Here is a 21,853-nt window from a genome sequence, read left to right as displayed (position 1 = left end):
TTAGTCAGTGGTCTGACCGTGGCCATGGCTTCCTGAAGACACATGGGCGCAGTGGTCAGTGCGATTTCTAGTTCTCTGACTGCTACAGGTCGCGTCCTCCCTCCAGGAAATTTTCCTCCATCTTGAACATCTTCACATATGCTTTCTCAAAAACATTTTGTCCCAGTTGAATTTCCAGTTGGAAAGATCAAAGCTCTCCTTGGTCATGTCTCCTTTTCCCCCAACAGGAAACCAGCATGGCTGAAAGCCAGTTGCACTTGCCAGGATACATTCCATTCAGATGTGCAAGCACAGAGAGGTAACCCTCGTTAGCAACGCTGTGCTTCTCTTCCTCAGGCTGCCCCTTGCTCCAAAAGCCAGTACTTAAGGTGGGAATTTTTAATGGAAAGGAATATGAGCTTTACACTCTTGGCTAGCCACCTGGGGAGAAGGTGGTAGGTGGACTCTTGTCCAAAGGTCAACTCCAAGGTGTCTGCCTGGCCCAGAGATTTTTAAAGGGGTTAGGGCAGTGAATTCATTAAGGGCGTGCTATGGTCTGTAACAGCTACGGATGTTATCATGGTGCTCAGAAGTTGTGCAAGAGATCTGGTTCCTTGGTGCCCAGTAGGTGGTGCAGGAGAGTTCAGTGAGGTGCAGAAAATACTCTGCTCCTTCTCTCCAGAACGCCTGATCTTTGGAAATGGCAAGAAAGGTTTAGTTAATCAATCACGTGGGCTTAAAGACTACTAGGCTGCCCAGGGGGACAAGGCAGCTTCCAGCTCAGGCAGATTTCGGAGCAGCAAATCAGCCCTTCCAGAACACTGCAGGACAGCTGGGCAGCCCAAAGCCTCCCACCATGAGGTAAAAGGTTTTATCTTGCATTGATCTCTTGAAATTGTGTCTGGTGTCTTTGAAAAATGTCAAGACAAAATTTTCTATAAGTGCTAGATTTCAGCGCCGGCTTAAATATTTAATATACCTTACATCTAGATAATAATCATTGCAGGTATTTTAAATTTTGCAGCACTTTTCAGACACACACAGGCTTTCTCCCCAGTAGAAGCTTTTAAAAGAAATCCTAGCCAGGACGTGGCCAGAGGCTGGAGGAGGGAAGAAAAGGCACTGGAGGCATTGGGGAAGGGGGAGGGGCAAGTTTACTTCATTCCATTTCAGGCAAATTTTCATCAGCTCAGGATGCCAACCTGGCAGAAATATTCTTACAAGCTTTTGTCTTCCTGTTTTCCATTTGAAAGGAAAAGTCAGGAGCTTGGGGCTATTTAATCAGAATTTTTAAGGGAAGCGTACTCTTTATAAGCTCAGCATTGGATGCCTGACTAAAGGATGGGCTGGATTGAACTATTCTTTTCCAAAGAACTGCAGTCAGGCACTAAACCAGAATTCACATCCCTGAGGTTCCCCAGAGCCTTCAGAGAAATTGGGGCTCCATCATTCCCAGTACCCACACTTTCCTTTTCTGTTTTGTTTTTAATCTTCAATGACCTTTAAAACCCAAACAAACAAAAACCAACTAGGCTCATGAAGGTCTTTTTTCAAGATAAAGATACTATGAGCACACTAAAGAACTTTGGAAAAATCCCAGCTAAGGGGGAAAATGCCGTCGTCTCTTATATAACCAACCAGAAATAAACTATTTCAACATTGGAGATATATATATATACACATACATACATATATATGTGTGTGTGTGTACACATATATATATGTATGTGTATATATACACACACACACACACACTTGAGTAAATAGATTTGGGGAGAAATCTTTTCAAAGTTGAAAGTATAGATTCCATATATAGATTCCATACAGTTTCATCTTATATTTTCACTTAACATCATATTGTGAGTGTCATCAGTAAAATCTTTCAGTGATTTTCGAGGGCTTCAATAATGCTGCAAAATATGGATGTATCATTATTTCTTCCTTCCTTCTTTCCCTTTGTTCTTTCTTCCCTCTCTCTTTCCCCTCTTCGATTCCTCCCTCCTTCCCTCCTTCTTTCCGGATTCCTTACTTTATAATCAAACTTATGCATTCACAACACTTAAATAGTCAACATCATCTACAAAGTCGGCGAAACAGCAGCCATCACCCCCAACCATATTTCCCATTCCCCAGAGGTAACCAGTAATTCTTTCAGTGACTATTGTGCTATTTATAACCATATACTTAAATAATATGCTTGTATTGGAAGTTCTTGATTTTTAAATTTTAGCCATTATCTGTTTCCACCACAACACCCCTTCCCCAATACACACACACACTCACACTTACACACCTTCTCCCCTACATCCTCCCCTCCCAATATCATTTTGTGACTTTGGCTGGATCAATATTCAGAATTTGGATTATTACAATCGCATAAACCCTATTCACAGCTGAGGCTTGTTTTGTTCTATCTACCATGAGCTTTCTTTTTTGTATTTTGTTTCATTTTTTTCTGAAGCTAAAGGAAACAACAAACAAAAGTGGTTTTCTTTTCTTTTATTTTGTTTCTTTTTCTTCTGTTTCTAAGCACTTAACACCATCTCAGCCCCAAGCCTCTAGTTTAGTTGAACAAAGCTCCTTTCCGTATTTTCAAACCTGAGGCAGGCTGCCATTGTCGTGTTTCGGTGGTGATCACTCACAGGACCTTTGAGCTACTCCTGTCTACACTGGCTGTTCTCCAGGTTGGTGGGGGAAGTATGGAGCATTTCCTTCTCCCCTGCATCTTATGTAAGAGCCTCTCTTGCAGCTCATCTGTTTTTTAAATCTTACTTCTTTATTTACTACCTGGGCTTACTCTTAATTTTGAGGGGGCATCTCCTCTCAGCTTCCTGAGCAAGTGTCTGTAACATAAATTTTTTATTTTAGTGTATGAAAGGGTCTTCACTCTTTACTTGCATTTTAAATGATTATGTGGTTATGTTAAGAATTCTAAATTTAAAATTCTCTTTCCACAGTTTTTGGAAGGCATTTCTCCATTGTCTTCTCGCTTTTCTCATCGTTGTTCAGATGTTCAACAGCATTTGGATTCTTGTTGTGTTATATACATTGTTTTCCCCCGGGGAACTATAGAATTTGCTCAGTAGTGTTCTAAAAGCTTATCATCACATACTTGGTAAGAGGTTTTTTGTTTTGTTTTTTTTTTTTTTTAAATAAAGTTTTATTCCTCAAAATGTACATTTGGTAGGACATGTTCAAGCATCTTCACCAGCGCCTGGGACACCTCCACTTTCGGTGTTTCTGGTGTAAACGACTTGAGCTCTGACTTTGAGACCAGTTTAATCTCAGTCTTTGACCAAGGAGCTCCCGAAGGGCTGTCCTGGCGGAGGAATCCTGAGTCTCTCAGAGACAGCTACTGGAGGTCTAAGTTTATCATGAGAACTTCCGCACAGACTTGTCATAGGTCGCTTTGTCAAATGACACTGGGTTATTGAGCTTGTTCCGAGCTTTGCCTTTGCACCACTTGTTTCTGGCCTCACCCCCAGGTCTGTGCCCCGGATCTTTGTCTTTCTTGGCCAGCTTCCCAGGATCTTTCTTCTTCTCATCCTCGGGTGGCATCGCAAAGCTCGGAGAGCAACTGCTCCCCCTGTAGCCTCATTAAGATGTCTGACGAAAGGGGCTAAAGTTTCTTTTTTTTTTTTTTTTTTTTTTTTTTAAAGATTTTTTTTTTTATTTATTTACTTGAGAGAGAGACAGTGAGAGAGAGCATGAACGAGGAGAAGGTCAGAGAGAGAAGCAGACTCCCCATGGAGCTGGGAGCCCGATGCGGGACTCGATCCCGGGACTCCAGGATCATGACCCGAGCCGAAGGCAGTCGTCCAACCAACTGAGCCACCCAGGCGTCCCTAAAGTTTCTTTTTACCACGCGGAAACTTACAGCCTTCCATTCAGGGGAAACTCTGCCGCATTCTTCTAGAATGTTCTTTCTCCCTTTCCTTTCCCTGTTCCCTCTAGAATTCATATTATTTCAGATGTTGGTCCTCCAAGTCTGTCCCTTTAATTTTTTTTTCTTACCATTTGTCCTTTCAATCATAAGCTTTTGAGTTTTTCCACCCAATTTAATTGTTTTAATTTCCAAGACTTCTTCCATGTTCTTTAAATGTTTGGGAGTTTTTCCAAGCATTTTCTTTTATTCCATGGATGCAGCGTCTTCTCCCGTATCTCTATTTATCAATGACCCTTTATTTGTTCTGTTCTTGTTGTTTTAAGTCTTCTGCTCCCTTCGGGACACTTTTACCACCTGCCTGTTCGCGCCACTGTCCTGCAGGTGGGAGGCTTTCCTAAAATGTCTGGGGATTCCCTGATGCCCGTTCATGACTGTGAGAGAAACGCTCAAGAGCCCTTCGGGAGCCTGGAGCTCCTGCAAGGGGCGTCCTTACATGGGGACCCCACCACGCTACGGGACAAGGAACTCCTGATGTCGGTGACCTGGACGTCCTCCGCTTCCTCCGCAACAGGCGACTCGTCCCTTGCCCGGAAGAAGTAAGCCTGGCGGCGGCATTTTTACAACTAACTCGGGAAGACGTGGTCTCAACATTCCACACGCAAACTTCATTTAATTCTCTGGTTGGCGGTGCCTGTAACCGCGGCCCAGGACCGACCGTCTCACCCTCTGCACAGGGCCCTCCTTCAGCCTTCTGTGCACGGACTGGAGCCAGTCTGTAGGGACAGCTTTTTTTTTTTTTTCTTTAAATTTTAAAGATTTTATTTATTTATCTGACAGAGAGATCACAAGTAGGCAGAGAGGCAGGCAGAGAGAGAGGAAGCAGGCTCCCCACCGAGCAGAGAGCCCGATGTGGGGCTCGATCCCAAGACCCTGAGATCATGACCCGAGCGGAAAGCAGAGGCTGTAACCCACTGAGCCACCCAGGCGCCCTGGGACAGCTTCTTCTTAAGCTGACTTTTTATCAGTCTTCCTGCTGAGACAGAGCGGGGACTGGACTGGGGGTCCCCTCCATCCTGACCGGAACCCCGGGGCTCCCCGACAGCGAAGCCATGCCGCGGAGTAACACACCTTGCGGGAACTCAGGAGGAAGGAGCTTTCCAAACGGGCCTCCACCACGAAGACTGGCGAAGACAGAACCAAACCAGTCTGCTCCGAGGTGGACCCCAGCGCTGACCCTTTGACAAGCTGTGTCCCACGTTGTAACATAAAAATCGCGCCCCACCATGTAGATTTAATGAGCCGAGGGGACCCACGAGGCAGGGTCTGTCTATTGCGCCTGCGCACGGAACTTCCGGTCTCTGCTCCATCCCTACCCCCTGTAACCCCCACACCAGCCCCCCAGTCCTTAGAGGTCACTTCTTTCCTCAGTCTCTTTAAAATCTTTCCCTGACGTTTGTTCCGGGAGCCAGCATGAAGGACCCTTTCCTGTGTGGTGTTCGCCTTGTGCTCGAGCATAAGCCCCCAGTAAGACCTGCCTGGAGCTTCCAGTTTGGCTTCTGGTCATTTTCTATTGCGGGAGAACCCAGGGACCCCAGTTCGTGTTCTCTCTCTCTCTCTCTCTCTCTCTCTCTCACACACACACACACACACACACACTTATGCAGCACATCGGTTCTGCTAACTCCTGAGCCTTTGGGAATTCTGCATTATCAATGGGTTGTTTCTTGGGTGGGTCCCCCCTGCTGGCAGAATTAGCTCTCCCATGTTCCCGTGTTTGATAAAAGCAATCCCCACTCGCCTAGTTGTGCCAGGGTTTCCAAGATCTTGCTGTCTTTGTGTTCCCTTTCCTTCAAGGTTAGAAGCCTTCATAAACCATGTCATCCTAGTAGGATCTGAGGAGGGAGCTACAACAGTCTCATGTATTCCATGGGGAGTCTCATGATACCTTCAAATATGTTTTTCCACCATCACCTACAGTTTTAAGCAGTTGTAACTCATCCTGTGATGAACATCCCTCATTCACAGACTTGTGTGGCAATCAGGGTGCAGCACAGAAGCAGACAGCAGGAGATATACAGGAAGAGACATGATGTAAGGAATCGGCCTAGGTGATGATGAGGGCTGCCATCACTGGCCGAATTTCTGCATCAGGAAGCCTCAGCACTATCTCCCGAGCCTTTTGACTAGTTCAGCCAGGCCCACCCTAGTTATGTAAAATAATCTTTCTTATTTAAAATTAAATGCTTGTGGACTTTATCACGTCTCCAAGATACCTTCACAGCAACATTTAGGTTCATGTTTGAGCGGATAACCATGCACGATAATCTAGCCAAGTGGACACATCTATAGGCCGTCACAACCTCTGACTGAATGTCTGGTTTTCTATACATTCTTAACATACAAATTTTTATGTCAAGAGCTCCTTGTATGTTTTGCCACAGTTCCCTGCAAGTTCTATGTCAAAATATGTTCCAAACCTTCATGTACAAGTAAAAGTGCCCAGCTGTGATTTTTTCAAAATCTTTTTCTGTAACCAAAGTTTTAATGGCACTGAAATGTTATTGATTTAATTTGCATTTCTTTGATCAGTGACTTTTTTTTTAATATGTGTGTTGGTGAATTTTGAACTACCTGCTCGTCTAAGTATCTTCTGAAATACAAATACTAAAAGAGCCCTTTAGGTATTTAATTAGGTATTAATTAATTAAATTAGGTATTAGGTATTGCCATGCTTATAATTTTTAAATTTCTGTTTTCTAGTTTGCCCTTTGATTTTTGTGAATAGCATTTGCATGTGGGCTCTTTGTGTCCTGTGTCTTTGTGCTCCAGATGTCCCTTTGTCTCTGTAAGGAACCAGACTACTGTCTTTGTGATCACTGAGCAAATCGAAAGGGTGGTGAACCGCAGCATCAGGGAGCATCCACCCAGGTAGAGGGTGGAGGGCATTGGAGCTGTTCTAGTTCGTGAATCTGCCCAAAGAGCCAGCTCAGCAAAGGAAGAGATGGTAACACAGGTGGGGCCACACTTGTTGGCTCCACGTCAGAAGGGCCAAAAGCCTGTCGTGGGTCAACCTGAGTAAATTAACACTCTGTGCACATTCCATCCCTACGAAAGGACCCCTGAGGGATATCTGTTCACATCCAGCCCCAAATGATTCCCCTCTCATTTCTTGGTGTCCTAAGCCCAGCATTTCTTCTTAGTTTCCCTGAATATTGTGGTGGATCAGAAGCCCAGGCTCACACCCTGGTGTCCATGCTCGAGAAAGGAAACAAAAAACCAACCTCACTAAATATTATTACTCACCTACCACACCATTGTCCAACAATTTCTACAGAGAAATTTCCTTCCGTTGCAGCTGGAGCTCCAGAATGCCTGTGCCCGTCCTTCTCTAAGACCAGTGGACTTGGGGTGTCGCTGGGTAATAAATTTCCTCCACTCCCCCTTTCTTTCTGGGCTATCCCATCGTTTCCATCCCTTTGGGGGTCTATCACAAGATACCACAGACTGGGTAGCTTATAAACAACAGAAATTCGTTTCTCACAATTCTGGATCAGAGTGCCAGCATTGTTTGGGCCTTCTCAGAAGTGGTCAAGTAGCCACACCCTAAACCTGTTGCTTTGTCCATCCGCTCATTCACATCCCCAAATGTCTGCTCTTCTTCCCCAGTGAAATCACCAAACATTCCCTGGAGAATAGCTTACTACAACTGAAATGCCATTTTACCTGGAATTTATATGATGAAGAAAGTTCCTTAGATGACTTGGAGAACAGAGTGCGTGACCAGGTACAGTTTCTAAACAAAGAATTCAAAGCAATCATGTACAATCTGTTTGCCTATGTTAAACACCTCCGAGGCCAGAACAAGTCAGCTCTGGAATATTTACAGCAAGCAGAAGAGTTTATCCTGCACACACAGGCCCGCCAAGGCAAAATCCGAAGTCTGGTCACCTGGGGAAACTATGCCTGGGTCTATTATCACATGGGCAGGCTTCCAGAAGCACAGGCTTACATTGACAAGGTAGGACATCTTTGCAAGAAGTTTGCGAGCTCCTACAGAATTGAATGTCCTGAGACTGACTGTGAAAAAGGATGGGCCCTTTTAAAATGGGGAGAAAAGTATTATGAAAGGGCAAAGGTGTGTTTTGAGAAGGCTTTTCAAAAGAAACCCACCAATCCAGAATTCTCCCTGGGACTGGCCATCACACTCTACCGTCTGGGTGACAAAGCACCAACAGAGAACACCGTTCGCCTTCTGAGGCAGGCCATCCAGCTGAATCCTGACAACCGGTATGTTCACGTTCTCCTGGCTTTGACTCTCCAGAAGACCCAGAAACAAGCTGAAGGAGATAAGCTAGTCGAAGAGGCCTTGAAGAAAACGCCATGCCCCACGGATGTACTCTGCAGTGCAGCCAAGTATTACCGAAATAAAGGTACTCTAGACACGGCTATTGAATTACTTAAAAAGGCTTTAGAATCAGTACCAAACAATGTCTTTCAACATCTGCAGATCGGATGCTGCTACAGAGCCAAAATCAGGCAGATACAGAGGTCACGGGGGTACACCACAAAGGAGAAGGAAGCAGAGCTGCGGGAGATGACGAGACACGCACTGAATCACTTTAAGAGGGTTGTCGAGTTGAATGTTAACCTTCCCCGTGCCTGCTCTGACCTTGCCTGCCTCTATGCCATCACTGGCCAGTATGATAAGGCAGAGTATTACTTCCAGAAAGAATTCAGTAAGGATCTGCCTCCTGCCGAGAGACAAGTGCTCCACCTGCGCTATGGAAACTTCCAGCAGTACCAGCGACTGTGGGACGACACTGCCATCCACCACTACCTGCAGGGTTTGAACATCAATGGGACAGTGACCGAAAAGGAAAAGCTGATTGTCAACATAAGAAAAATTGCCCACAAACGACTCTCTAAAAATGCCTCTGATGCCATGGGTTGGCAACTCTCCAGATTCATTCGTGAGTTGAATAGAAAGGGGCACCCATGGGACAGTGTGCCATCAGAGGCCAGCAGGGTTGTCCCCCCTGCCCTGAGGGCTGAGAAGGGCAGTGAGGAAAAGACCACGGAAGCAGGTGAGACCCACCACCCAGAGAAGCAGAAGGCCCTAGAGAGAGCCTGTAACCAGTCCCGAGGGTTTCATATAGAGAAGAGCCAGAAAGAGAGCAAGAGAGAGGTGTAGGAGGCCTGGCAAGGTGGTCACGAAGGGGAGGGAAACAGGGACACAGAGAGACTGAGAAGCCACAACTGGCAGGAGCTGGGCCAGGTAGCTGGGCTGCTCATGTTGTTGTCTCTTTTTCTAGGTTTCCCAAAATTCTCTCAGCCAGACCTGGAAATGCAGAATCATTTTTCCTCTGTCCTACAGATATTTTGAGCAAAATCTCCTCTGAGGGCAAGCTCTTGCTTTGGGACCGTGGGACTCTGTACCACCCAGCTCTCACCCCACGCCTTGCCCTCGGCCTAGGACACAGCGGGTACTCAACACCACTGATGGGAACAAGGGAAGACAGCAGCACTGGGGCCTGGTCCTCCTTCCTTGCTCCTGACACTCACAAATGAATTCCATACAAACCAAAGATTTAAATGTTTCAGAAACAGAAATCACATTTCTAGAGGAATTCTTGAGAGGGTTTTTCAGGTCACACAGTCTGGAAGCTGTAAGTATGAAACAAAACACAAAAGGGCAAAAGTATTAGGGAATTCAATCACACTATGAAACACGTTTCATAGAAGAGGGCCCTCTGGAAAGTCAAAAGATCAATGACAGACTTAAAAATACTGTTTCAGTATGTTACCAGATAACGGATTAACTTCCTTAATGCTGAAACAGTTCCTCTGGACAAATGGGCAGAGGTCAGGAAATCAAAATGGCTTAAAAAGGGGAAATGATTCTCAATGTCACTCTTATTAAGAGAAAGCAAACCAACACTATTAAGAGAGGTCATCTCAGGTCAACCAAAGAAACACCTTTTGGAAAAAGGTACTAAATAAGGATGTGGGTGAATAGGCTCCATCACACATCGCCGTTGAGATTATAAATCCTGTAGATGGAGGGCATTTGTTGATGGCAGGTAAACATTCATGAATCTTTGTCCCAGCAGTTCCACTCATTAATCTATCTTGTATTTGCATATGCATGCAAAGACATGTATAAAGATACTCATGAAGTTTTGCTTATAGTAACAAAGGACTGACAACAACTCAAATGTCCATCACTAGGGGACTCATTAACTCAATTTTCATATTTCATGCTGAGAACAGCATGCAGCTAATGTAAAAAAAAAAGGCCATTCTAACTATAAAAATATAGAACACTATCTCTGAGATATATTTTAAAAATTTTTTTAAGTGCAGAAGAGTGTATATGACATGCTAACATTGTTCAAAGGAAGGAAGGAAGGGTAGGAGGAGGAAAAAAAGCCTATCACATTATTTGCAGAATATTTGTGAAAAGGACGTAGCTCCTCTAGGGTAGTCTCCAGAGAAGAAATGGGTTGTCTGGGAGTCTATATGGAAGGAAGACTTATATATTTCAACTGTATAGAATTTTTAATTTTGAATTTGATACCCAGAGCATATATCACATTGTCAAATAAAGTATGCAACAAGACAAATTCAAAACAAAAGATGGTGACACAAGAGTGCTGTGCCCACCCCACTGGTGTCCATTCTGCAACTGGTTCTTGCTGGGTCCAACCCACACTAATAAACATTTGAAGATCTCTGCACCTAATCAACAAGTCTCTAGATTGTAGGTCTTTCTTTCTTTCTTTTTTTTTTTTTTTTTTGATTGCAGGTCTTTCTTCATGCCTTCAACTTACATGCCACTACTCATCCATTCACCCCACCCCTAACATATACAGTGTGTCCTCTACTCTCTTCGCCAGTCCATAATGGTGTCCACCGCAACTGATCCTTGAAAGTGTAACCATGTCCTAGACCTTTGCTCTGACCTCTCTTCACCTGTCCCACCATCCATGTTCAGGAATTTGCTTTTTGTGCAACAAACTTCTCTTGAGCTCCCAAAGGCATCAAGGAATTTGATGAATGAGAATGCACCAAGATGAAGAGCACAACTCTTTAAGTTCTGCTGACGGCACATGCCCTGTATTTGTCTCATTTCCCAATGAAGAGGGAAGAGCTTCATCATCCTGTGTGCTTCCAGGTTGCGGGCCTCCCCCACCACCCCCGGTCATTAGATGGATGAAAGTTTAACCTTGCCCTCAGATCATAAACTCCACAAAGTTCACAATGATACTCCCCTGCCCTGACATTGAAGGGTGATCTTAGCCAGTATTTCTTGGCCTTGCATGTTATGGGGCTCCCTGCCTGTAGCCCTTTACCGAGTGCAAGTGGAGCCCCAAGGAATGGGCAAAGTCTGGTCGGAAACTGAAGTAGCCATGGCTTTCTTCCAGAGAGCTGGTCAACAGTCAGAGAGAGAGGTGGAAAAGCTCCTCTTGCTAATTCAAAGAGAACCAGAAGTCCATACACATGCACTTCCACACATTTCCTCTGCTGTCCCTTGTGTCTTTATGTGACCTTTTTCATCTCTCTTTTACTCACCAATGCTTCCATGATCATCAACTTTTAAAACTCTTTATTCTCAGAATCAGACACTGACAAATATTTGAGGCATTCTTCGAAGGCATTGCTCCATTGAATAACCTTTCCATCGAAGGCTATTATCACCAAAGGTTCTGGGGCGCCTGGGTGGCTCAGTGGGTTGAGCCTCTGCCTTCGGCTTGGGTCATGATCCCAGTATCCTGGGATCGAGCCCAGCATCGGGCTCTCTGCTCAGCGGGGAGCCTGCTTCCCCCTCTCTCTCTGCCTGCCTCTCTGCCTACTTGTGACCTCTCTCTCTCTGTCAAATAAATAAATAAAATCTTTAAAAAAAAAAAGGTTCTGTGTGAGCACAGGAGTCTCTGGGGCCCAGAAGGTGAACACAAACCCCAGCTCATGGCAGAGATGTGGGAACACAAGAATTAATGTCACAAAAAGCCTCCCAGGGGATGGGGCCAGGGATATGGAGAATGATGGCAAGGTTCTCATCAGAGAGCAGAATCTTGGTCTCCCAAATGCCTATCCAGCAGAGACTGGTCATTTCTACTGACTTGTGATCTTTGAACTTCCTCCATGTTTCCTTTCTTCAGTTGGGATGTTTCCTTTGATTCTCGTGCCCCATCCGGTCCTGTAGGAGTTATCTAATCTTATCTAGTCTTTTAGGTTTTTTTCTCACCAAACCATAGGAAGTCACACCCTGTCCATAGAAGGGAACCGGGGATCTCTGAGAGTTCCCTGAGCATCGCTGGGAAAGATGGTTGCCTTGATTCTGGGTGGACTCTGTTGGGAAAGTCCTGAGTATGTTCTGTGTTTAGCAAGAAGGGCACATTATGGATGTTTAGGGTATGAAGAGTCCTCTAGCCAGTGTGAATAGTAGTGAACTAGCCACCAACCCTTCTAGGTAGACAAAGCTTACGTCAGACATTCTCTACAGAGACAGAGAACAAAAGAGAGGACCATTTTCTCCCCGTAAATCTCAAGAAAAACCTATAGGGTTTTGTTTTATGGAATTAAAATTTTTACTTACAGTCAAAATATTATGTGGTTCTCAGACTTGATAGCATGTATTAGGATTATTTGAGAAGTTTCCTAACACAGAGATTCCTTGGCCCCACTCCTAGAATTTGTGATGCATTTGATGGAGGATGGAACCTGACAATTTGCATTTGTGGCAGGTCCCCAGGTGGACCTGAAATTTCTTGGGGCTGATGGCAGCATGGGCCTAGTGCCTTCTACCACTTTGTAGTTGATGATAACCACAAAGTAGACACATACATAGTTGTAACAGCCTGAGTAATCAGAACACTCGCAGAGTCAGTTTCACTTTTCTCATCATTGACATATTACCGGAAAAGAGGAAAAGAGCTGGTTTTCCTTTCCAGTTTCTATTCTGCATTCCCACTGCATCTTCTAACACTAACCAGCTGCCAGAGCAGCTGGGACATTCCTCCTGTGAATGCAGTCCACACAGGCACTGGCCATACGGATTTCTGAAGAGTACCACAGTCCCTCCAGGCATTTCAGAACACAGCTAGCACGTGCTTTCCCTGTGCTTCTCCCCACCTGGTACCTTTATAATGAGACTTAAACATTTCTATCCAGTTGTTTTCTTGAATGCAAATTCAAAACATACGACACCAAAAAATCCTACTGTGTTCCTAGTTTCCTTCTGCAGCATTTCTTGTACAACTAACATACATTTTTTTAAAGACTTTATTTATTTTTTTTATTTGAGAGAGAGAGAGACAGAGAGAGAGCATGAGCAAGGGAAGGGGTAGAGTGACAAGCAGATTCCCCCACTGAATGGGGAGCCCAATACAGGGCTCCATCCCAGGACCCTGAGGTCATGACCCAAACTGAATGCAGATGCTTAACGGACCACGCCACCTAGGCGCCCCTAACATCCATTTCTATAAATATATACTAGGACTTGTAACTCCTGAATGACACCCAAAAGTAAGCGTTTCCAACAGGGATAGGCTCGACTCTGTGTCCCACTCAAAAGGTAGAGAACTGTCAAGAAGCATAGCTCCTCCTTCCACCCTGCTGCTCACAGACACAAACAGACATCCAGAAGGCTCTCTCCAAGACTGAACTAACGTGCCTCAGCTGTACTCAGTGGTCCTGGAGAACAGGCTTCACTCGTGCTCTGTGTAATTTCCAGACACCAAAGATTCCTAGTGCTGTTATCTCTTTTCCTCTTGGGTCCACACACACTGTCATCCCTCTGAGATCAGGGGTATGAATAAGGAAAAAGCAAAGAAAGTACATTTCCTCCATCACAGCAAACCCCCGTGGTTGCAAATTGTGATGTGGGAGTGCGGGACACCAGCGTGAGCCACGGGACTTTAAATGTTGCGGCGCTCGGGGAGGCCCAGGATGTGTACAGGTGTGGGGAGCTGTTTGGCTGGGGCGCCTCGGTGGCTCAGTTGTTAAGCGTCAGCCTTCGCCTTGGGTCATGGTCCCAGGGTCCTGGGATTGAGTCCCACACGGGGCTCCCGGCTCAGTGGGAGGCCCACTTCTCCCTCTCCCACTCCCCCTGCTTATGTTCCCTCCCTCTCTCTTTCTCTGTCAAATAAATAAATAAATAAAATCTTTAAAAAAAAGAGCATCCCTCCCTGGGGTCTGCAGACCACGCTGGTGACAAGGGCAGCAGAACGAGGATGGGTTAACATTGTGGTGAAGAGGCCGGGTACTTGGTGCTTGGTACCTGTGTCCCTCTCCAAGCTGGGCTCCCTTCATGTCAGCTGATCTAGTCTGTCACTATGGTCACAAAGAGGAAGTTCTGACTCACCGCAGGGTGGGGGTTGGGGGTGCTACAGGCAGGGCTCTTACTCAAGATTCATTTCTTCTTAGAGCCCTGCTGATTGTACTTTGCAGTTTCAGTTTCTCTTTCCTAAAGCAAACCGCAGGAAAACACAGCAAAGGAACCAAGAAATGCCCCATATATAGATCTCCCTAGCATCTCTGGGAGGCAGAGCAGGAAGATCTCTGAAGAGCACAGCAGCCTGAGCGACAGCCTTCCAGAACCGCTGAGAAGCGCTCCGCAAACATGAGGTAAATATTCTGCCCTGATCGTATTGAAAATGTCCAATCAGTCTTGCTGTGGAATGCAAATCCCACACGGCCCTACTCTGAAAACACAAGTTCCTGACTTGTTTTGCTTTATTTAGTGTCTGTTTGTAGCCTTGCCGTGACTGCTCTGTAGGTCGTGGCTTTGTCTTCCCATTGCCGGCTTGTTTATTTCTGTGATGTTCTGCCCCACACTGTCCAGCTTCCTTAGGGCATCTCTCGTGTCCAGAGGAGGGAGAGAGGAGGAATGGCAGAGGGAGAGATGTTTACCGGCGGGTGCTTCATTTAAAATTGGATCCGGGGCAGGGGGTGGCTCCTGTAGACTGTCCCTTTTGTTTCTTATTTGAAAGGATGAAGCAAGGGGCTTTTACTAAGATTCTTATTTAACAAAGGCTCTGTTTTTAGCAGATAGGGTTAAAATGTACTCCAGGAAGCAACCCCAGCTCATGCTAAGGTGGATTTTACTTTAAATATGTTCTTTCCACTGGGTGTGGTGAAAAAATAATGAATACTGTTTTTCTGAAAATAAATAAATTAATTTATTTTTTTTAAAGTTCATAAAAAATAAATAAATACGTTCTTTCATCTCACATTTGCATCAGGGCTGGTAAAATGTATCCCTTTTTTCAACAGAAATATATTTAATCCATTCTTTTAACAGAAATATATTTTACTCCAAAATGCTACTGATTGGCTAGAGTCCTTCTCTATGAAGTATGAATTGGAGGTGGGGTGCTTGGAGAAAACAGCCCCCACCTCTAAAATGCTCTTACACCCCAGAAACAGAAGATTGCCCCGGGAGGAGGCGGGGTAGGAAGGGAAATTTTGTTTTCTCCAGTGTGAGGGTGTGGCCAGGCTAGACGCCTCAGCCTCAGTCCTGGGAGCTCCAACAAGTGGGGACACTAGCCCTAGCTCTCACTTCCTAGAGGACACATTGCCCTCCTTCTATAAGCTTCCTGATATCTCTTCTTGAAGTGATACATTTTCTGCTATTCTCCATGTCTGCCTGATAAGAAAAAGATCTGATATATTTCCAGATATCTATTTCTAGGGTGACTCAGAATATTTAGAAACCTTGTTCCTATTCCTTGGAACTTTAGTCTTAGAATCTCTCCCTTAATAACACAGATCCACCCAACTCTTTTCTAATTTTCTTTGATCCCTTAGCTATAGGCACTGTCACCAGGCATTGGCCCTGTGCTCTAAGACAGTCATTCTCAAATCTGAGCATGCATAAGATCTACCTGGAAGGCTTGCTAAAGACAACCCCCCCCCCCCATTTCAGATTCTGATTTGGTAATTCTTAATTGAAGTCCAAGGATGTGCATTTCTAACAGGCTCCTCAGTGATGCCAGTAATACCCTTAGACACTGGCGGCAGCATTAGCTCTGAGCCTGGGGAATGGTGTCACTGTGGCTTTTCTGCGGACAAGAAGCAGGGTAACACATTGCTGTGTGTAAATATTTGGAACTTCTAGAGTCATCAGGTGTATAGGTCTCAGAAGTCTGAGTCCAGGAAGCAAGTGTCTGGAACCAGCTTCTGAATTACTGGTGGAAACAAAAACTCGTAATCACACAGTGAAATTGGATGCTTTCGAACGGCTGCTCAGAGGGATTCTACCTAAGAGTGTCTAGTAAATGCCTCTATCCTACAAATACACAACTGTTTATGTGCTTTATATGCTGGAGATAATTTCAACTGGATTCATTCTCTCTGCTTCTTTTATAAAATGAGGATGTTGCAGGGAGCCTAGGCAGCTCAGTCAGTTAAGTGTCCAACTCCTGATTTTGGCTCAGGTCATGATCTCAGGGTTATGAGATCGAGACCCACATTGGGTTCCACACTCTACATGGAGTCTGCTTGAGATTCACTCTCTCCCTCACCCTCTACCACTCCCCCCACTTGCACACTCTCTCAAATAAATCAATAAATTTTTATAAAACATTAAATGAGAAAGTTGATAAAAAGCTTATTGCTAAGCTTATGCAACCTTACTGAGAAGGAAAATAGATCCATTTGGACACAAACTTGTCAAGGGGAGGCTGCTGTCATTACAATGCCAGATATCACGCCAGGCACACTCCTGGGTGCGTGCATGCGTGCACACACACACACACACACAGCCACCACCCATACCACCACCCATATTGCATCAAGAGGCTCAGACAAATGGTGAGTGCTGTGAAGTTTGTAAAACATGGTGATTCACAGACCTGTACCCCTGGGGATAAAAATACATTATATGTTTATTTAAAAAATTAATTAATTAATTAATTTTTAAAAAAGAGGCTCTGACAACCAGGCTCCTCACTGAGACCTGTCTGGGACTTTGAATAGACAGAGGGTCCTTCCCCTGGCAAAAACTCCTACTGGTTTTCTTTCCTCTCTTCTGTTTATTCTACTTGGAGTTAAGTCTCCATCCAATTCAAGTAACAGAAATGAACAGGAAATGATTTAAGGTTCCTGGAATGGCTCACGGGACCCACACACAGGACTAGAGCAACACCAGGCAGGCCAGAACAGGACAATGGAGAGCGTCAGGGACCCAGACTCTGCGTCTGCTCCGTGTGCATCTGGGTCACACTCTCTGCTGGCCACACTGCAGACCATGGCCCCTGGGAGCCCTCCAGCACACACGGTGCTCCTCCTAAGTCCAGACATCTGACTCCCCACCCCCTTCCCCCGTACTCAGCTTCCACTTGAGTTTAGGTGCCCAGCTCTGATCTAATCATCAAATGGGGGGGGGGGGCTAAAAAGTGAAGGCTAAGGGGTAGGAAGAAAGTGGGGGAATATAATCTTCCATTTGGACAAGCATTTCAAACACGGTCTTTGCCACATTACATAACTTTCCACATATCTACTGCTTTTCTATGTCAGAATCCATAATAGTTAGAATATCAGCTCCTGATAAAAGGGCTAATTAATATACACCATGAAAAAATGTTTTGAAGTGAGAAAAACAACACTTCAGGGACTCCAATATGTAGGCAATGCAGAGAAATTATTTGGGGCAGTTAATGATTTTTAACCTTCTCATCTCTAAAGTTATTCAAAATAAGGTTTCTGTGTGGTGAGTTTTCCTTATTTGTTATTTGATTTGATTTGATTTTTAAGAACCAACGTTGAAGGGAATGGGAAATCTTCCCAGAAGAGTACCTTAAGGGAAAAAGAGCATTTCCCATAAGAAAAGAAGCTAGTGTGAGCCTCCTCCTATAGCTTCAATTCCAACACCTTGCATGAAAGCAAACCACAGGAGAGGAAAAATAAAATTTCAAAAGATAATTATAGCAACAAAATGCAGAAGTTTTAATACACCAGCACAATGAGAAATGTTAAAAACAGAAATCACTGGTCTAAGAAATAGCAGTGGGGTGGAGAGGAGAAAAAAAAAGATTATATTTTGTTCCAAAATAAAAGTTTAAACCTTGCTAACATATATGATGATAATAAACTTAAGCAGTAGAATAATATAAAAGCAGTGGATATAAGTAAGCATTTAGAATTGTTGAAATATGATTTAAAATATCAAAATGGAAAAGTTCAGATAAAAGGAGAACAGAGAATGCCAAATTAATAAAAAGACAAGACAAAACCAATTGGATTAAAAAAAAAAAGTTTGGATAACCACAGAAAGTCAGTTAAGGATATATGAAAAGGACAGATTAAGGGGAACTAAGAAACTGAAAATACAGGAGACAAATGTGGTTGAATTTCAGAGGGATAATGAGATTAAAATCAAGCTTTCAAGACAGGAACAGAATAGACAATTCTAAAGCTAAAATTTTCAAACCAGGAAAGCAAATGCTGGGTAAGATGAAGAACAGGAACATAAAGCAATCAAATAGGCTTTCTTCTTAAAAACTGTGTCAAGTCAGGGGTGGCTCAGTCAGTTCAGCATCTGACTGTGGCTCAGGTCATGATCTCCAGGTCCTGGGATGGAGCCCCAGCCCCAAGTCCTTGGGTTCTGCATTCAGCAGGGAGTCTGCTTCTCCCTCTCTCTCCCTCTGCCCCTCCCCTGCCCATGCTGTCTCTGTGTCTCTTTCTCATAGAATCTTTAAACCAAAGCGACACAAAGTCAATCCTCCTCTGGAGCTTACTTACATCCTCTGCTTTTATATTATTCTATCGCTTAAATTTATTATCATCATATATGTTAGCAATGTTTTAAGCTTTTATTTTGGAACAAAATATAATATAATCTGTCCCCCCAGATGTGCTGCGCCTGCACAGGCCCTCACGGCAGACAGCAGAGGGCCAGCCCGACCCTCACAAACCGCCCTGTTCGGGGAAACCTAGCTCCGGGGCCTCTGAATCCCACCCCAACACTCTCTCTAATCCTTCTGCCCCCCCCCCCCATCACCCAACCCCTGCATCCCTGTGCACTTAACACAGATGCCAAAATATAGAAAGAAATGAAAAGGAAATACTGTTCTTTTCTGGTTGGAGTGAACACCGTCGAGGAGGAGAAGGAGTAGGAAGAGAATTGCACTTACTGCACTTGCTCTGCTCCCCGGGAGAACCCACGCCCTGTCTGACAGCCTGCATCTTTCTGTTTTGCCCTCCAGCGAGAGCACCATGACCGCCCTGGAGAGCTGCTTACCGCAGCTGAAATGCCATTTCAACTGGAACTTGGTGGAGGCAGGAGAGTCGCTGGATGAGTTCGAAGACGAGGTGTGTAATGACACGGAGTTTCAGAACAACGAGTTCAGAGCGACGGTGTTCAACATCCAGGCCTACATTGAGCACCGCAGAGGCCGCGGCGAGGCGGCGCTGGAGAGCCTGCGGCGGGCGGAGGAGCTGATCCGGCAGGAGCACCCGGAGCAAGCGGACCTCCGGAGTCTGGTCACCTGGGGCAACTTCGCCTGGGTCTCCTACCACCTGGGCAGACACGCAGACGCGCAGATGTATGTAGACAAGGTGAGACGAGTCTGCGCGCAGGCTCGCAGCCCCTACAGAATGGAAAGCCCCGAGCTGGACTTCGAGGAGGGATGGGCCCGGCTGCAGTGTGGAGGGAGGCACAACGAGAGGGCCAAGGTGTGCTTTAAGAAGGCTCTGGAAAAGGAGCCCAAGAACCCGGATTTTGCCTCGGGTCTGGCCATCGCCAGCTACCGTCTGGACACCTGGCCGCAGCCTCAGAATCCCGTGGACCCTCTGCGGCGGGCCATCCGGCTGAATCCTGACAACCAGTACGCGAAAGTCCTCTTGGCTCTGAAGCTTCAGAAGATGAAGGAGGAAGAGGAAGCAGACAGGCTCGTGGAGGAGGCGCTGAAGGGAGCCCCGGGGACGACAGATGTGCTCTGCCAAGCAGCAAAGCTGTATCGGAGGAAAGAGGCCCTGGACCAAGCTGCAGAGCTGCTAAGGCAGGCCCTGGAAGGTTCTCCGGACAGCACCATCCTGCACTGGCGAATCGGCTGCCTCTACAGGACCAAAGTCCTCGAGATGCTCCAGGACCCAGGAAGGAATGAGATGAGCGTCCAAAGGGCAAAGTTACAGGAAACCATAGAACAAGCTGTGTATCATTTAAAGAGAGTGGATGAGGCCAATGCAGAGTTCCCCTGTGTCTGCTCCTATCTGGCCTGCCTCTACGCGCAGGCAGGCAAGTATGATGCCGCGGAGCATTACTTCCAGAAAGAATTCAGCAAAGAGCTTTCTCCAGGAGCCAGGCAAGTGCTCCACCTGCGCTATGGCAACTTCCAGCTGTACCAGCTGAAGTGCGAAGACAAGGCCATCCACCATTTCATACAGGGCATGAAAATCAACCAGGAATCAAAGGAGAAAGAAAAGATGAAAAATAAGCTGCAGAAAATTGCCTGTACCAGGCTTTCTAAAAACGGAACTGATTCCGTGGCTTTGCACCTCTTGGCATTTCTTCAGGAGCTGAATGGAGACATGCGGCCAGCAGAGGAAAACTCTGAGAGGTGTTTGGACTCTGGAAGCTTCCTCCATTCAGTATCTTTCACTGAGGAATAAGGAATCAACATATGGTGCTGGTGGAATGATGCAGGGAAGGGAGCAGAAACCCCTCCACCAAGTGGGTATTCATGATATGGGGCAACTTTACAGCAGCATAGGTGTGGACTGAGCTGCTGGCCATGGGTCTGCACCGGGTTTGGGGAGGATACCTGCTGGGTATCACACATGAATTGCTCAGGGAGTTCTGGGACAGGGACTAGATGGGGGGGGGGGGTGGTCACAGGCTTTGGTTAGGAGGCTACTTCCCAACTGACCTCTTGGGAGTAGTTTGCATTATGATATTCCCTTAGTCATCCTCCCTGTGGTGATGTCTTGGGTTTGTCTCTAGGTTTAGATAAAGCAGCCAGATCCCTCACATCTGTTAACAGTGTGGTCCGTTTTTGCAATGTCTTTCCACCCTTGGAATCATTTTAGATCTTGTGCAGTTTGGTCCTGCAGAGACACTAATGTGTCCATTCAAAGGTGGGGGGACCAAAGCCTCCATAGGGCTGGGTATCTTCTCTCCCTCACTTCTGCTTCCTCCCCAGACAGTCCTCAGTCTATTTGAACTCAGGTTGTATGGACAGTCTAGACTGAGGTCTGTCTGGGGAGGCAGGGGTCGCCTGGGGCTGGGGTCAGTGGCAGGATCACAGGTGTCAGGAAAGTGATGTGGAATTGTGTTTTGGGAGTGATGGGAATCTTCTAAAACTTACTGTGGTGATGGTTGCACAGCTCTGTGAAACGCTGAAAGCTACTGAATTGGACCCTTTAAGTGGGTGAACTGCACAGCATATAGATTATATTTCAATGTAACTATTAAAAAATCATAATAGCCAAAAAGCAGATTCAACTGATGAATGGACTCTTGTTCCAAATGAACATAAAGAAAGCCAGCTCTTCTGTTGCCTTCTATTTTTAACCTCTAGGTTTGTTTTCATTGTATCGCACCCTTCTTATTACTAGCATTTAAAATGCTGTTACTGCCTTTATATTCAAAAGACAGCTTGGACAACTCCCGAACCCTATTGTCTGGGTATATATGGGTATGAAAATCTAGTCCTATATCATTTTATCTTTAAACACTGGTACCGAACAACCATTCATGGGCAAGTTGGCTCCAAAAAAGAGTCCAAATGCAAAAGGAAGTTTGGCTTAGTGTAGAAATCTAAATCTACATGCTTACAGATTTAAGAGGACTGTGCAGGGGCGCCTGGGTAGCTTGGTTGGTTAAGCGACTGCCTTCGGCTCAGGTCATGATCCTGGAGTCCTGGGATCGAGTCCCACATCGGGCTCCCTGCTCAGCGGGGAGTCTGCTTCTCCCGCTGACATCTCTCCTCTCATTCTCTCTCTCTCTCTCACTCTCAAATAAATAAATAAAATATTTTTTAAAAAGAA

The 21,853-nt window shown here is 45.5% G+C and overlaps 2 protein-coding genes and 1 pseudogene across 3 annotated transcripts; 2 read left to right on the top strand and 1 right to left on the bottom strand.

The window, feature by feature from the left end:
• Window positions 1-620: 620 nt before the first annotated feature.
• LOC131830052 (interferon-induced protein with tetratricopeptide repeats 2-like) lies at window positions 621-11,725 on the top strand. Its single transcript, XM_059172453.1, has 2 exons — window positions 621-840; window positions 7,532-11,725. Exons 1-2 carry the CDS (start codon window positions 836-838, stop codon window positions 9,054-9,056), a joined length of 1,530 nt encoding a protein of 509 aa, XP_059028436.1. The 5' UTR covers window positions 621-835; the 3' UTR covers window positions 9,057-11,725.
• LOC131830073 (small ribosomal subunit protein eS25-like) lies at window positions 2,965-3,537 on the bottom strand (annotated as a pseudogene).
• A 2,541-nt stretch (window positions 11,726-14,266) lies between the features above and the next one.
• Window positions 14,267-21,853, top strand: IFIT2 (interferon induced protein with tetratricopeptide repeats 2). Of its 2 annotated transcripts, none has more exons than XM_059172458.1 (2): window positions 14,267-14,491; window positions 18,953-21,853. In XM_059172458.1, the coding sequence occupies exon 2, from the start codon at window positions 19,082-19,084 to the stop codon at window positions 20,474-20,476; it is 1,395 nt and encodes a 464-aa protein (XP_059028441.1). In that variant the 5' UTR covers window positions 14,267-14,491; window positions 18,953-19,081; the 3' UTR covers window positions 20,477-21,853. The 2 variants fall into 2 exon arrangements, with proteins under 2 accessions (XP_059028441.1, XP_059028440.1); XM_059172457.1 differs by having other exon boundaries at window positions 14,270-14,491; window positions 19,072-21,853.

Source organism: Mustela lutreola, chromosome 4, assembly GCF_030435805.1.
Source record: "Mustela lutreola isolate mMusLut2 chromosome 4, mMusLut2.pri, whole genome shotgun sequence".
Lineage (NCBI taxonomy): Eukaryota > Metazoa > Chordata > Mammalia > Carnivora > Mustelidae > Mustela > Mustela lutreola.
The sequence above is the reverse complement of the archived record's forward strand: the minus strand, read 5'-3'. Positions and strand labels throughout refer to the sequence as shown.